This window comes from Sinohyriopsis cumingii, chromosome 1 (genome assembly GCF_028554795.1).
Source record: "Sinohyriopsis cumingii isolate HCF-2022 chromosome 1, ASM2855479v2, whole genome shotgun sequence".
NCBI classification, from domain to species: domain Eukaryota; kingdom Metazoa; phylum Mollusca; class Bivalvia; order Unionida; family Unionidae; genus Sinohyriopsis; species Sinohyriopsis cumingii.
Genome location: NC_142961.1, coordinates 48494867 through 48509844, shown reverse-complemented (window position 1 = coordinate 48509844; position 14978 = coordinate 48494867). Strand labels below are relative to the sequence as shown.

The following is a 14978-nucleotide window of genomic DNA, read 5'->3' as shown; positions in this document are numbered from 1 at the left end:
GAACTTTGTTAAATCAATATGATTAAGATTACTAGATTTCTATTTGCTTGAACTATAACATATGCTAGTTGACATTCCCTGGGGTGGATGGTAATATGAATTCTTTCTCATCGACAGAAGATAAGAAACACTTTCAAACGAAGAAAGCGTCTGGATTCAATGGAAATCGCGTTAACATTGACACATTAATGATGAAATAAAAGACAGATATAAATAGTCGATTAGACCAAAACGTATAAACTTTTTAAGTTTCTAATTTTGAGAAAATATTTGAACATATAAAGGAGGTGGGTCCTTTAGAACTAGTGAATTTATGGCTTGCACAAAATACACTATCTGCATTCATTTATTGTACAATTCCCATTTAGGTACCCAGTCAGTGTGTTCATCATATTCCGCTTGCAAATCTTCATCGTGGGAAAGTTCTTATTACAAGAGAGATTAAACCCGACTGACCAACAGAGGCCGCTTGCTATAGATAACAGGTCCATCATTATTTTATACATTATTATTATTATTATTATTATTATTATTATTATTATTATTATTATTATTATTATTTGTATACTCCTTCATAACGTTTAGGGTATTATGTTATAAACATCTATTTTCCTCTTCTAACAATCTTGAAATCAAAAATAGGATAAACACAAACAGCTGCTATGCAGCCAAGTGTTTCGAATAAAAACCCATATAATGAGTTCAATAATTAAATAAATGGCATAGCCTATGTGTTTGGGAAATATGTTGGCCAAAAACTCAACAAGAAGCTGCGGGATATCCAACCCGCTTCGTAGAATGGCACGCTTCAAATGGAAGAAAACACGGAGATGAGGTGGTATTGTACTGTATATTACACACTTACTTCACCTAGACATGACTCCTGAAGGGTGAATCTCGACTAAAGTGTACACTCTGCACGTGTCGACTAACATTAGAAAATGTTCTCTCTCCTGCATAATTTTACCCTTTGTGACAGAAGTTGTTTTTATATGACTTCAATTGAGAACCTTTCTCAACCAGACTAGCTCTTGAATGATTTCAAAGAGTTCCGCTGATTTAGCAATCTTTATTAACTTTTTGAGCATTTTATTGACTTTTAATTTCATATTTTATTTCATATAAATGTTCCAACGTTGTGACGTCAATGTCTTTTATACTTTCTCTTGTCGAACTGATATCCTGCACGGTAGTTCCTACACTGCTATCGTTAGCGCCATGACCAAGTGCTTACTGAGACTGCCTTCATGCATAGATATAGCAAGTGAGAAAAAAAACAAGCAAGTGAAAGTGGTCCAAACATGATCCGTTTTGTGAAAACGGTGCGATACACAAACACAAACTACTGAAGCAACAGGCATTTTCACAACAGTGAAGGATTGGTAAACTTATGCAGATATACAATGACAGCTGATAATCCCTACTGACGTGTGTAACACTAACTTCAGAACTGATATTGTATTGTGGTCAAGAGGTCTCAAACATGTGCCTTTGTTAGAATTGATAGTGCCATAGAAGCTAGAATAGAGGAAGCCCATGAAAGGAAGCTGGTCAGTTATCAGCCACTTACCCATTAGTGTCAGCACAATGGGACGGAAGGCATGAAATCTACTGGTGGAAATAAGGTGCCGTGGCTTTGCATCACCAACCTTTTGGTGTGCCATGGGCGTAATCGGGATTGCAGGAGCTAGACGAAACATTATAGTCTCTGAAAGGTTGGTGATAGAGTTCTGGCTCTATTCATCATGCCTCAAAATAACCCTCTTCAGGCTATGTCCTTTTACAGTTAAAATGAAAGTAAGTAACTTCAAGTATGTCGTTAAAACTCGTGGGAGGCGAAAACAAAACCAACTTTGTCATATACTTACGTTAAAGGAGCATTTTTGATAGATATAGCCCCATTAATAATTTAATCAAATTGGTTGTACCTGCCCTCTCACAATGAGGATTTTGACGATGGCGTACCATTAGCATGTAATGGGTATAATTTAAACAATATTGGTATTCGGAAATTTTACAGCATCTGGACCAGATACTTTTATTTCCACAGCCGCAAGAAAAGAACCAATTATTAAAGCTCTAATGTCACTATAAACACTTGTTTCCAGATGTTCCAACACTAGCAGATAAAATCTACAATCACATTGGAACTGTAGACTTTACCCCTGTAATTCGCATACCTACTGGATGAATCCTCTCAAGCATTAATGGTTGAAAGAGGAAATTCAATATTTGGTGGGGGAAGATTGAATTGAACTAAGTATTAGTAACTGGAGTTCGTGTAATTTCATTATTCCGGATTCGTCTTTTCTTCGCTCCTTTATGTACTTTTCTTCGTCACAGACTCTATCCTCCATGCCTTTCACATATTTTAGCACACAAACCAAACACGGTGTGCATCACATGGATCGTGTAAGAGGCATACATTGACAAGCGAAACCGACATTTCCACTGGCATTCCAAACCGTAATCTACCTTCCATTGGCGGATTTACAATCTCCAAATCTGACAGTTGTTGTAGAACGGCTTCATTAATAATTTTAACAACTGCAGCTCGCATAGTTTCTGCTGATATTACCGTAAACGCTTTTGATGGTACTCACTCGAGTCACTAATCGTTATAGTCCATCGAAGTGATTGAGTCGCTTGTTAAGCCAGTTTTACATTTACAGCAATGTTTTAATACTATCAACGTCTCGTATTACATTTTATTTAGCGATTGTTGCGGCGCGTGAAAACAATTCCGCGAGCACGTTTGGTGCACCTATAAACAATCCATGAAAAACATGACCGAGGCCATTTCCCTGATATACTGAATAAACAATTTTTCTCGCGGCATCAACGCACACGGGTGTCGAGACGTCCACGTACTGCTATCATTTTATTAAAATCAGGTCCATCTGTAAAGGACAGTGTATCGTCATTGTTTCATATCGAACAAATGAATAGAATATATATTGTTATTATGTCATGGAAGATACACAGGTGAAGAGGGCTTAATTGATACCAGATCGCCTGATTTCAAGGTTGGTGAGAAACCATTCAGTAAATTCTCATGAAGAACTATTCCTATCAGATCTGTTTCAGAACTTCCATTGATGGCATCGCAGGTTAAATTGATCTGATTCGTTGAAGTAACTCTGGCAATGTCAGGCTAAGTATGATATGCTCTCCTGGAAGTAAGTGGTGCACGTAAAACCAAGAACTGTTCTCAACGACGGCTGTCTAAATATTGCAGCGATTCGATTGCTCTGAAGGAGCTAAGTGCTGACTGAGCATCTCGAAAAGAAATTTGTTAGTTTCTAACGGTCAACACCAAAATTCTTCGTCAGACCTCATCATTCATTGAGGTAATATCGTATGCGCCTTTAGGAAGTTCCACCACACCCCACATATGATCCATGATCTTGTGAAAATATAAAAGTGTTGTTCGCGGACAGACCACCAAACGGTTGTGATCGGATATTAGGCTAACTGAAGAAAAAACGAGAGTGCATTCTCAGGTGTACGTTATTCTTCAGGGTAACACGAGTTGAAAAAGTCACATCGAATTCCAGTCTCTTTGATGAGACTGTGGTCATTGAGGTAACGTAAATTCGTCAAATTTATTTGCAAAATGATACCAATGATCACCGGTAAATTATTTTCATTGAGTAAACGCCCATTTTAGGCCATTTCACGCCTATATGTTTATCGTGTGTCTTTGACGTTAAGTTTATCATGTAATCTTTCCAAGTGGGAGGTCTGCAAAGGATTTTGGAAAATCTCCTCACGAACTGTTCCGTCAAAGATTTGAAGCGGCGTTTACATCTGCAATTTATACTCGGGTAGCACGTGTGGAATGTTTTCAAATGCCTCTCTATCGTTTACGTTAAGTACACGGATGCCTGTTGCAAGCACGCCAACGACTTCACGGGAGATATTTTCATGCTCATTTATTACATCAATGGCAGACATTTTATATAATGGTAATGATTGTTAAATTGGCACATCCAAACCCGCACGATATTGTCCTCCGAAATTGCAAGTTTCGTTCAAGTCAATGGTGGACAACTATATGGATCCTTAGTGATTCACCTAAACATGCTACGAAATTCATTCAAATCCAATGAATGTGTGCAAGACCTTATACGTCAACACCACGAAATATAATTATCATATTACAGTTGTCACGGATCGCTTTAGACACATTTGTGTATCGTTCAGCTACAAATATTTTGTCCCTATTTTTGTGTCGACGTCGGGACTTATTTGGTTATGCACCACGTCGTCTTGGTGGCGCTCACCAGATAATATGTACTTTTGAGAGAGTGACGTATGTAAGGTGAAGTAGTTCGCATTTAAAACATGCACAGTGGAGAGAATGTTGACATATCTATATGCTACAGTAATGTAATGTGGATGATATTTCTTTTTGATATTGTACTTTTGGAAATTTTACATGATTTAAGTACACTGCTAACTAAAATAACTGCTCCCTTGTGTTAAAAAATCAGTCTGAATTAGTCTAAAGTGCACTATACATAGCAGCTATTAAAATAGGGAAAATGAAATTTGCCAGACTAGACAATACCAGCTTCTGAAAGTGCAATGAATGAATTACCAAATATATAAAATGTAAAAAAAGTTATCGGCTCTTTTTTTATACAATTGACCTCTGAAGTTCAGGAAGTGAAAATGACCAAGTAGAGCTAGCACTTTTTTGAAAGGTGCACATTTGAAGTAAGGCCAAGCTGTATACTCTATAACCCATAGTACACCCATCAATCATACACCAAAATAAAGGGAATTAAAGGTTCTTTGCATTATACCTAAGATATACAAGGTCTTTTTTAAATAGCCAGTAAAACCAGTGAGGAGAGCCGGGGAAATTCTTTTTCTTTAAAATCCTAACCCTAAGCAAAATGCGAAACTGTATAGCGCCACCCTTACACTACAAAAAAAAAAAGATTGTTTTCCCTTCTATCCAAATCGTCAATGGTAGGTACTTTATCGGTAATAGAAAAGAAAGCGATGGACGCTTATATTCTTGTGGATGACCCTTTCTCTCTCAACGATTTTAAAGACCTTTTAAAACATCATAACACGGTTGATCATCAGCCGCACAATCACGTACATCCGATCCCACTTCAACCATTCTACAATCATATTCAGCAATAGTTGTGTCCCAGTCCAGTGGGGTCAATACTTAGCGCACGAACTGACTTTGGGAATATATCATGATACGTGAACGGTATAGATGTTGCGTAATGCCATTGAATACTATAGTATATAATACAATCATGACTTCATTTTGTGTATTATGTCCCACAAAAGCAAGTACTGGAAATGCCACTCTAGCTCAAACACGTAATGGATGAGCAGTGATTTCTGAAATTTGTGTTCGATGTGGGGCAAATAATTTCAGTCATTAAAACAAAAAGAGGTTGGCGGTGATATCATGTTTTAATTAAGAAAGCTACCAGAAGCACCATGGTGCAAAGATCTCGGTGAAAAAACATCCCTGGATACATGTACTGTGTATCTGGTACATAGAAAAATATACTACTTGATTCTAACAAACAGTCAAACCATGGTGAAGCACATATAAACTGTGTTGAGTCTGCGTGTTACCAATATGATATTGCATACCAAGTATCAAAATATATCCGTACACGTAAGCGTGCCAATATGGATCTCCTTCATGTCTAAAATGTTATTGCGAAACCGGGTGCTGAGGAACGAATCGAAAGAAAGATCATCAAAGAGAGAGATATGAAAGACAAGACTGCATAAGGCGGCTCTGTCTCCCTTGGACAAACTTCAACTCATTAAAAGTAAAATATGTTAATCCAAAAATGATGGATACAAAATAACCAGAGATTTTCAAAAACATACTACAGTCTGCGTCGATATTGGAGAGGTAAAGCCGCAAAGGAAACGTTAGGGAGCGCGGCTAAGACAACTCATGGAATTGCTCGAGCATGGTTGGCCAAACAAACGCTGTGGCAAATCTACCTACCAGTGCCAAGAAAGATTTCACGTTGTTGGTTTGATGTACAAATACCAAATGAAGTTCATTAGGCTGGTCTATTGTTTCTTGCACGTAACCGTGCATATGGTCCACATGGTCGATTGCACATTTACAAGTACGCGCTAACCACTGTCAATATTGCCAGCAAATGCAAAGAAGCTGAGCCGTTAATGTCAGTAGATTCTGCAAACGTCGCGGATACACTCGAAGATGTCTATGAGCGTTTACCATTAACACCGCCACGATTGCTGAAAGTGGATCCTTGTATAGAATTTATCGGATTTTGTTGCTCTGCTGTTTCTTGATTTTAATAAACAAAACATTCTCTTTCGCATAATCGCTGTTATCAAATTAATTTGCTAAACTTGACTCAGTGATGTTTGCGTACATGTTATTGGTGGTGATATGCGTCAGCAGCGAATTAGTCTCGGTGTAGGGTATCTCGACACAATCAAGGCACATCTATTTGATCTTGTTTAATTGAACTCAACATTAGCAGCTTCGACATATCCAGCACGGACGATCCATCGTAAATAGGTTTTATCAGTTTCAGTTGTGTTTGGTTTTACTGAGATCAGCAACAATCACACCATTAAAGATCTTCCGAGATTTAAAAACCTGGGACAGCGGTAAGCTTTAGAAGCTTATCTCGTTCACTATCACGGACCATTTTGACTGAAATCCGTTTGTGCATATTCTTTATGTTTTTGCCGCATCTGGGATTGTTCATGAGTTTAATTAAACCTTTTTTAAGGTCATTCGTGGCTTTATTTCTCAGATCCGTTTTCATTATGATATAAGAGCCTTTAAGTCGTGCTGCCATAACCCAAGGACTAGATATATCATGGTAATAGTCATTCCAAGTCGCCAATACAACTACAGGTTTCTCACTTGTAGTATATAATTGTATTTCTTCGGAAGACTTGAAACAAGTTTGGTGCAGTCAGTAAATTTACCACCAAATTAATTTACGATTGCGCACTGATACGGAGACAACCACACACCAGGCAGCGGAAATGCTTCTGGCGCGTACGTGTGTGAGAAGATTACGTGGGATCAATCCACCGAAATTCCCCAAGTAACGGTTTTATCATTGCTCAGCCATAATGGTTGTTGCAATACAGATATATGATGTAACTGCTATGAGCGGTTGGGTCATACCGTCCAGGTTTTGGTTGCCGGAGGATATATGTGATTTCCCATATCAAGCCCTCCACAAAGTGAGCTCTCAACAAACAGATTTTAGTCATTACCTCGATTTTCGTTTTATGACAACAACGCTTCCCAAGCCATTCCAGCAAATGAAATATAATGGGAGAGATCGATAATGTTCACGAGCATGGTAGTGTTACAAACTTGTTCAGACACATTACCGAGGAAGAACATATATGTGCGCAGCTGCAGATCGTGATAGTCACCCAATGTTTTGCATTCGAATATAGACCAAACTTGTTTGCGTGCTCGTAGTCGTTGGCGGAACCACCTTCACGTGCCAGCGACGATTAACAGTCTTCCGTTATTGACAACTGAGTTCCGGCAAACTTGTCCCAATCGCTCATATACTCGTATATATACACACCTTCTCTGATGAACGGGTCACTGTTAGTGGTACAATACAGACGGACAATTTTGAGTTTTCAGAAACTGTTTCGAATCGATAAACTATAATTGTTCCAACCAAAACGTCATGCAATTTTATATGTTGCTTGCAATAATCCGTATTGGTGCCGTTGACGCCAATCCTACTGCCTGTATTATTAGGTGAAAATCATATCCGTGCAGGTCTTGAAACATTACAGGAAATTTTTCAAAAATAAGTTTACCCATGTGCTGCCGGTCGACACTCTTTTTTTACATTATTACTGACCATGACGAAACCTACTCTGGAGTTCGTATGTAACTGGATCCATGAACTGGATGATATGGTGATATGTGTGTTTTAAACCTGCATTGGTGTATTTTTCCAAGGTTTCAAGAATCGTTTAAATGCCTCTATCGATGTCATTACTGATGGCGCTGTTGTAGCTATTGTTCAGGATTGAACTAGCACCGATGTGAATCAACCGTGTAGTGGTTTTATAACTATCGATATCACGACTTAGCGCAATATCCAAATGCGCATTACGGAAAATATCTGATTTAACTCTGGAGTGGCCAGATCGTTGTAACACCGATGTGATTATAAGAATCATAACTGTTGACGTTTATCGAATGTCTTCACTATGGTTGTATGTATGTATGTATACTGAAGGATATTAGTACCTCTGCACTTTCATGACTTGGAATTCATTCATAGCACTCACTCTATTATGTGGACTTGTGATAGAATATATAGGATATTTTGGATTTAATCCGCAATACTGTAAGTTTTCCATAAAGCTGTATTTAATAACTTAGAGAATTATTTGTTTTGCTTTTCGTTTTACAAACACTTCTTTGTTTTATTTCGTTTTGTTACTTAGTTTTAAGACCATAGATTTGTAACAAAATGATGCTTTGAAAGTGCCACTCAGAAGGAAACCATTACATACATACATGCATAGATACAAACATACATAGATACATAGACACATACATACATACATACATGCACACACACATGGTCACACACATACATACATACACACACAAACACACAAACACATACATAAATACATTCATGTATGTTGCAAGTAAAATGGAATATAGGTGAAAGCATGGAATCGAGACGCTAGGTGTTTACCGAGTTCTAATTCACCAGATTTAGCTCAATAGATTTTGTTTCAAACCATAACAAAGCCCATTGCAGTATTTAAAAAGCAATCTGTAGCTTTTATGTTGACTGATTGAAATTAGAAAGACAATATTTTTATTTTTTGTTCTCTAAATCTGTTAGTTTTCTAATGCTTCAAAAATGTCCTTTTACATACACTAGTACGGAACGGGAAATTTCCATAAAGACAATAGCGTTTGTAAACTGAGTGAACGGCTTTCAATTACCTTAATAGCATGGTTGTATCAAGAATTGAGGACAATAACGTTTGTAAACTGAGCTAAAGATTTGCAATTACCTTAATAGCATGGTTGTGTCAAGAATTGAGGAAAATAGCGTTTGTAAGCTGAGAGAACGACTTTAAATAACGTTAATATCATGGTTGATTCAAGAACTGAGGACAATAGCGTTTGTAAACTGATAGAAGGACTTTCAATTACTTAATAACATGGTTGTATCAAGAACTGAGTGGTTGCCGGAAGTAGCATCGAATTTTTAAAAAGTTCATGTTTAGAAACGTTTACATGGAAATTGTGAATAAATGATTAAAACAACAATGACGTAAGAAAACAAACCAAATCACTCAAATTAATAATTAAATTATAATTCGGACATGAATACCTTTATCAGCCTTAACGACAGTAAAGATAAATTTCAGTTAGTGATTACATGAAATCTAGTAATTTCTGACTGTTTTAATTCATGAAATATTTTGTGATCTCGACACGTTACAATATAAGAAAACGCAGAACATTGTTAAAACTTTCTAACTCCCATAGAATAATCTTTTCCACTCAGATGTAGGTTATTATGATAATTTCTTTGGTTGCATAGGGCGACCATACTACAGACCATTTGTTTTCTATTATTGTTTTAAGCTTCGACTTCAGATATGGAACTGATATCTACATGTAAACGTTTCGTCTGTCGTTTAGAAAAGCCCACGATTTATTCAAGTTCTTCATGCTGTTTGTCAATCTGGGTATTGGAGTTATTGTCTTCCTGAGACGCCTAATCAGTACCATAATCCTAGGAATTTTGCTCGTACCCAGGATGGACAGATCGATGTTTCCAAAGGGATTTGAAAGTGACGATAAATGTAAGTAAAATTACAGATGATGTATGTATGTATGTATGTATGTATGTATGTATGCATGTATGTATGTATGTATGTATGTATGTATGTATGTATGTATGTATGTATGTATGTATGTATGTATGTATGTATGTATGTATGTATGTATGTATGTATGCATGTATATGTATGTATGTATGTATATATTTATATATGTAAGTATGTATGTATGAATGCGTGTATGGATGGATGTATGGATGGATGGATGCATACCTTGATAAGAAAACATTAAAAGGAACTAAAATTGTGCGTTCATTGTGAATTTTATATCTGTAATTTTCCAGTATTTAATTTTTAAGCAGCTAATAGTATTTTGCACGTAACCTTAAATGGCTTTTCATTTATGCATATAATACTTTTTCTTACATGTTTAAGGTTATATGAATTATGTCGGCATGTTGATGGTGGACTTCACGCACAATAACCCCATAATGAGAGTGTTCTGTTCGATTCTTCTGAAGACTGCTGCAGAAAAGCACGATCAAAGGAGCAACGCGAACACAACCATCCAAAACTTCAATTACAGTACACTTGGAGCGCAATCTTCTCAGCGACCATATCAAGGTATGCATTATATAATGATACTTAAATGTCTTTTCTTATATTCAACAGGCGCCTGATAAATAAAGCAATGAGAAGCATTAATCACAATACGCGGTACATTTCGAACATGTCTCGGTACGTGTCTTTTTCCCGCCATGCTAACGCAACTCCTAGCCAATGGATATTGGTTATTTAAGGAACTCAACGCCCTCCCCACCATAATTATTGCCAGACGGTTTTGGATTTGTCATCGTCACCTACAAGATCTTGAAGATGGACTCACAATATTTCAACAACTTCAGTGTGCGTCTGTCATCGTCTTCTGTTTGTATGTAATCCCCTTTACCCCAGAAATACTGCAAAAATATTAGAGAAATTAAATTTTTTAATATTATGATCCCATACATAACGTTCGAAACATCACAGAAGCTTGTTTCCCTTTTACCTTTACGGCTCAATAAGGGTAACAATCTTTAACTCCTTTAATGGTGCATTGAATTGTTTCGTTGCTTCTTTTATTTTTCTTTGCTTTGATCTTATCAATTAGTACACTGCACTTTTTAATACTCACACTCTTTCAAATATTACAATAAAATTAGATTTTCATCATTTGCAATTTACTTCTGAAGGGGACATAATGTTAATTATTGCACATTGTTGATGTCTTAGAAGGCACGAGATCCATTTATTTAAAAATTGGTAGGAAGTTGAACTGCCTTCTAAACCCGTCCGTTTCCAGGCAGGGTTTAGCATAGATAAAGGTCCTGTATTCAATCAAAAGTGCTGAAATTTCACTAAAGCTGTGTCTCAAATGAAATCATATCGATGCAAATTCCTTTTGATTGTTCAGTCGATTCTGGTACCTACTTGTCGCAATAACAGTCGCAATAACTGACTGATCCAATTAAAGATCTGAATGTTAAATAGTTATATCGAAGCAAAAATAAGAATTGTTTATACAAACCTGATCTTCTATTCTGATAATATATAATGTTCAAATGATCGATTATCAATTATGTTTTGTGAATACTAGGTCACTCAAGGCCAAGAAACAAATGGCTGGTTGCTTATACCTTAATGAAGAATCCTGCCATCATCGGAACGAGGAAGCATGCTCTGCCAGGCATAGTTCTGATAGAGGCATCAAACGTTCGTGCAGACGTAATTGACAGAGTTCAGCGAAGTATCGCGTCAACACTGTTTATATACATTGGAATGACGGTCGTTTTGATAACAATTGCGTTCCTTTATTTTGGCTTTAAAGCGCTTATAAAATTTTAATTTCACTATGATGGACTCGATTACTATTGTTATATAAACTGCATGCGCTATTACCAATGCGGATGTGATAAATATTGGAACCATTCCTATCGATGTCCGGATGATACTCCTGGATTATACATGCAGAAATTATATCTTCTAAGAAACTATTTTTATAAATTAGAGAGGTATATGATAAAATTATCTTCACATTATGAAATATCGGTTAATTCGTTAATAACGACTAATTTAAACTTCTTGCAAATATCAAAGTCAGCTTAATAATGACAGGAAGAAGCTCGAAAAAAGAGGTAACTTTGTTTCATATTTTCATATATATTTGTTTAATCTAATGTATTCATTATACATATCTAAAAAGCATCTGATCAGCAAGTGTATGGTATTGAGGATGACAATCCATCAAATTATGGTGAAATTATAATGTGAGTATTTAAATGTATTGTATTACTATTCCAGCATAACCGTAAAGTCGTATAATTACTTGGTACGTGTATTCAGATAATCAACTGGTATAAGTTATTTGTAGTGACGAATTTAGTGTTGACACATTTTTGCGTAAATCCGAATGAGAATGCACTCAAATTTTCCAATAAGATGATTGAATAATATGATGTATTTCCTGCGTACAGTAGTTTTAAATATTTACCTTCGTGGACACCATCTTTTTATAAATAAAATGATATCTCATTCATATTTATTAGGCATTAGGCATATTTTTGATTCCGAAAATGGCTGACACAGAGCCCTAAGAATCGTGATTGGCTAGCTGACAAAACTAATATCGTGAGACACATTCATTATTAAAAGGTATTGCTGTATTCAGTTTTAAAAAAATTGTAAATAATGTGGGTATATATTGCTTCATCTAAACGTTTTGCACAAATGTCTTGAACATTTGGAATGGAAGTTTTAAATTGCAGTTTTCATTATGTATTTTTAAAAACCGTTTGTACGCTTATCTTGTACAACTGTGAGCATTGTAGATTACATGGTTGCTTATTCATTGCTTTTCCAGTTATATCATACTTACAAATTCAAAAATAGGAATAGTACGTACATTTTCTGTTGAAATGCTCTTAAGCTTTCATTGTAATAATTCAATGGTCAATACTAATGTTATGGAGGATGCGTCTTTCCGAACAGTTAAAATGGATTTTGAAGATTAGTTTAATGAGTTGTTTGTGTCTACTGGTAATTCAGAATACATCTGCATGGACTAATCAAAATATTGATCAGGTTGTAGGTTCATTACTAAATTTGTTTTATTATTTGCCGATTTTGTAAAGTCCATAAATATTCCTTCCATAGCAAGATCGTCTTAATATGTGCTTTGAGATACCGAGTTACAATAGTAAAAGTTATTGCGTAATTTTAGGATGAGCCTTTATGTTGATCTTTTGTTTGTACGTTCATCGGGAAAAACGCAATTCGGATGTTTTTATTAAATAAGGAAGGAAATATATAGATGAGAAAAGGGTTTGCTTCTTCTGTTGGAGACATAAGAACAATAAGTTTTTGAAAGCTTAGGTTTCGTTCCAAGACTGCTTATTTAGCAAATATTACATATATTGCTCTGTGTGGTAAAATATTTCAAGAACCTAATATATTTAGAAGGCGTTGTTGATGATAGTGAACGGGAGGAATCGTATTTTGGATATACATCAGTATATAATTGAACCTATACATTACTCGTACTAGGAAAGTGTACAGTTGTTAATGAGTCTCAGATTTGTCAGTACTTGGGTCCAAGTAGAACAGATATTTACTTTTATTAAGTTGTAATGCTTGAAGTTTTCTTGGTTCATAAGGAGAATGTTTAATATGGCAATTGCATGAAAAGACTCTTTGGACGACCATACTAACTCTGTGGGTTGATCGTTGGTTATTGTGAAGACATCTTTGCCTCTATTTTAAACAAACGTTTGTGTGAATGAGATTCACGTAATTGTATTATTCATGAAGAATAAGCTTGGCTTCGGTGCGAATTTTCTAATACAAATGACATACTTACTCTAAAATATGTCATATAGAAGTAGATAGCAACAGGAGTCAACAGGTGTTAATGCTAAAAACCTCTAATTGTGGATGGGTCTTGCTTCAAAATGTTTACACTGGGAACTTGGTTTAACCACTTTCAATTCAAATTTGCTCTAAATGTATAATTTACTGTTTCATTTTGAGAAATATCTTTCCATAATACAAGTTTTTTTTATGTGCACAACATCTTTTGTAACTAAAATGTTCGTGCTTATAAACTCTTAAAAGAGAATGTATACATAATGATGCTACTAATTTATATCTTCTTTGTAATGTTTTAATTATCATTGTACTTTGTTGCTTGTAGCAGATGAGTATCAGATAAAAATTATAAAGATCTTAAGAAAAATATTTCGATAAAAATAAATATACTTATATATCTCATGAAAAGTCTTATGGCTTTATGCCGACGAAGAATCCTTTTGTTATTGACAGAGTTGCAGTATTGTTCTAGCATATATTTTATACAAAACATATGCGTAATATTGAGTACTAACACAATATGCATATATATGCTACAGTTTATGGATATATATAATTTTAAATTGCCAAATAAACAATCTTAACTCTTAAATCTTGACTTCTACTCTACTGACTTCTCAAACTTCACATGATGATGTATTAATCTTCAGTGGGTTTTTTACGGAAAGAAGCGAAGGCAACTAAGATAAACATGTGGATAATTAATTCTTATTATGTTACTTATGTCCTTTTATTACATTAGCAGTATGCATTTTGTATGAGTTGTATAGATAAATACAGATATTACTTTACATTACAACACCTGGGGTTGCAAAATGTGCAATGGACAGTCAGTTTAAAAGCATTTTATTTTTTGTATCTATCTATTATGATACATTCCGAAATGTGTGATTGGGGCTGAAAGGTAAAACAAAAATCATTCTTCAAGAAACGAAGTCAAACACTTAGTTCGTTTGAAAAAGAGTGAATTTACTTAAAGACCTTGTATGCACATGATGATTAATGTTTTACTATACAAATCGTGAAGATGGTGCACAAATGTCCACAATATATTATGATCACTTCTATAGTGGAATTTATTTTCATCTTGATTTAAAGAAACGTATACGTTTGCAATCAGAACTGGATAATTTACTTACGCATAAGTCGAGTCAAATTATAAGCAATACAGACACTGATATGCCAGCAGATCAGGTTATTTTTTGTTTGTTATATTGAGTATACCTAATAAATTG

At 35.4% G+C, this 14978-nt stretch overlaps 1 protein-coding gene across 2 annotated transcripts in view; it reads left to right on the top strand.

Annotated features, from left to right (window-relative positions):
* LOC149806827 (stimulated by retinoic acid gene 6 protein-like) overlaps nucleotides 1–14335 on the top strand; it is a 128036-nt gene extending 113701 nt beyond the window's left edge. For both annotated transcript variants that reach the window (XM_089958193.1, XM_089958186.1), the window contains 4 exons: nucleotides 369–485; nucleotides 9701–9864; nucleotides 10276–10464; nucleotides 11477–14335. In XM_089958193.1, the coding sequence (XP_089814319.1) occupies nucleotides 369–485; nucleotides 9701–9864; nucleotides 10276–10464; nucleotides 11477–11724 (718 nt within the window). In that variant the 3' untranslated portion in view covers nucleotides 11725–14335. The remainder of the gene's footprint in view (nucleotides 1–368; nucleotides 486–9700; nucleotides 9865–10275; nucleotides 10465–11476) is intronic.
* Nucleotides 14336–14978: the final 643 nt, after the last annotated feature.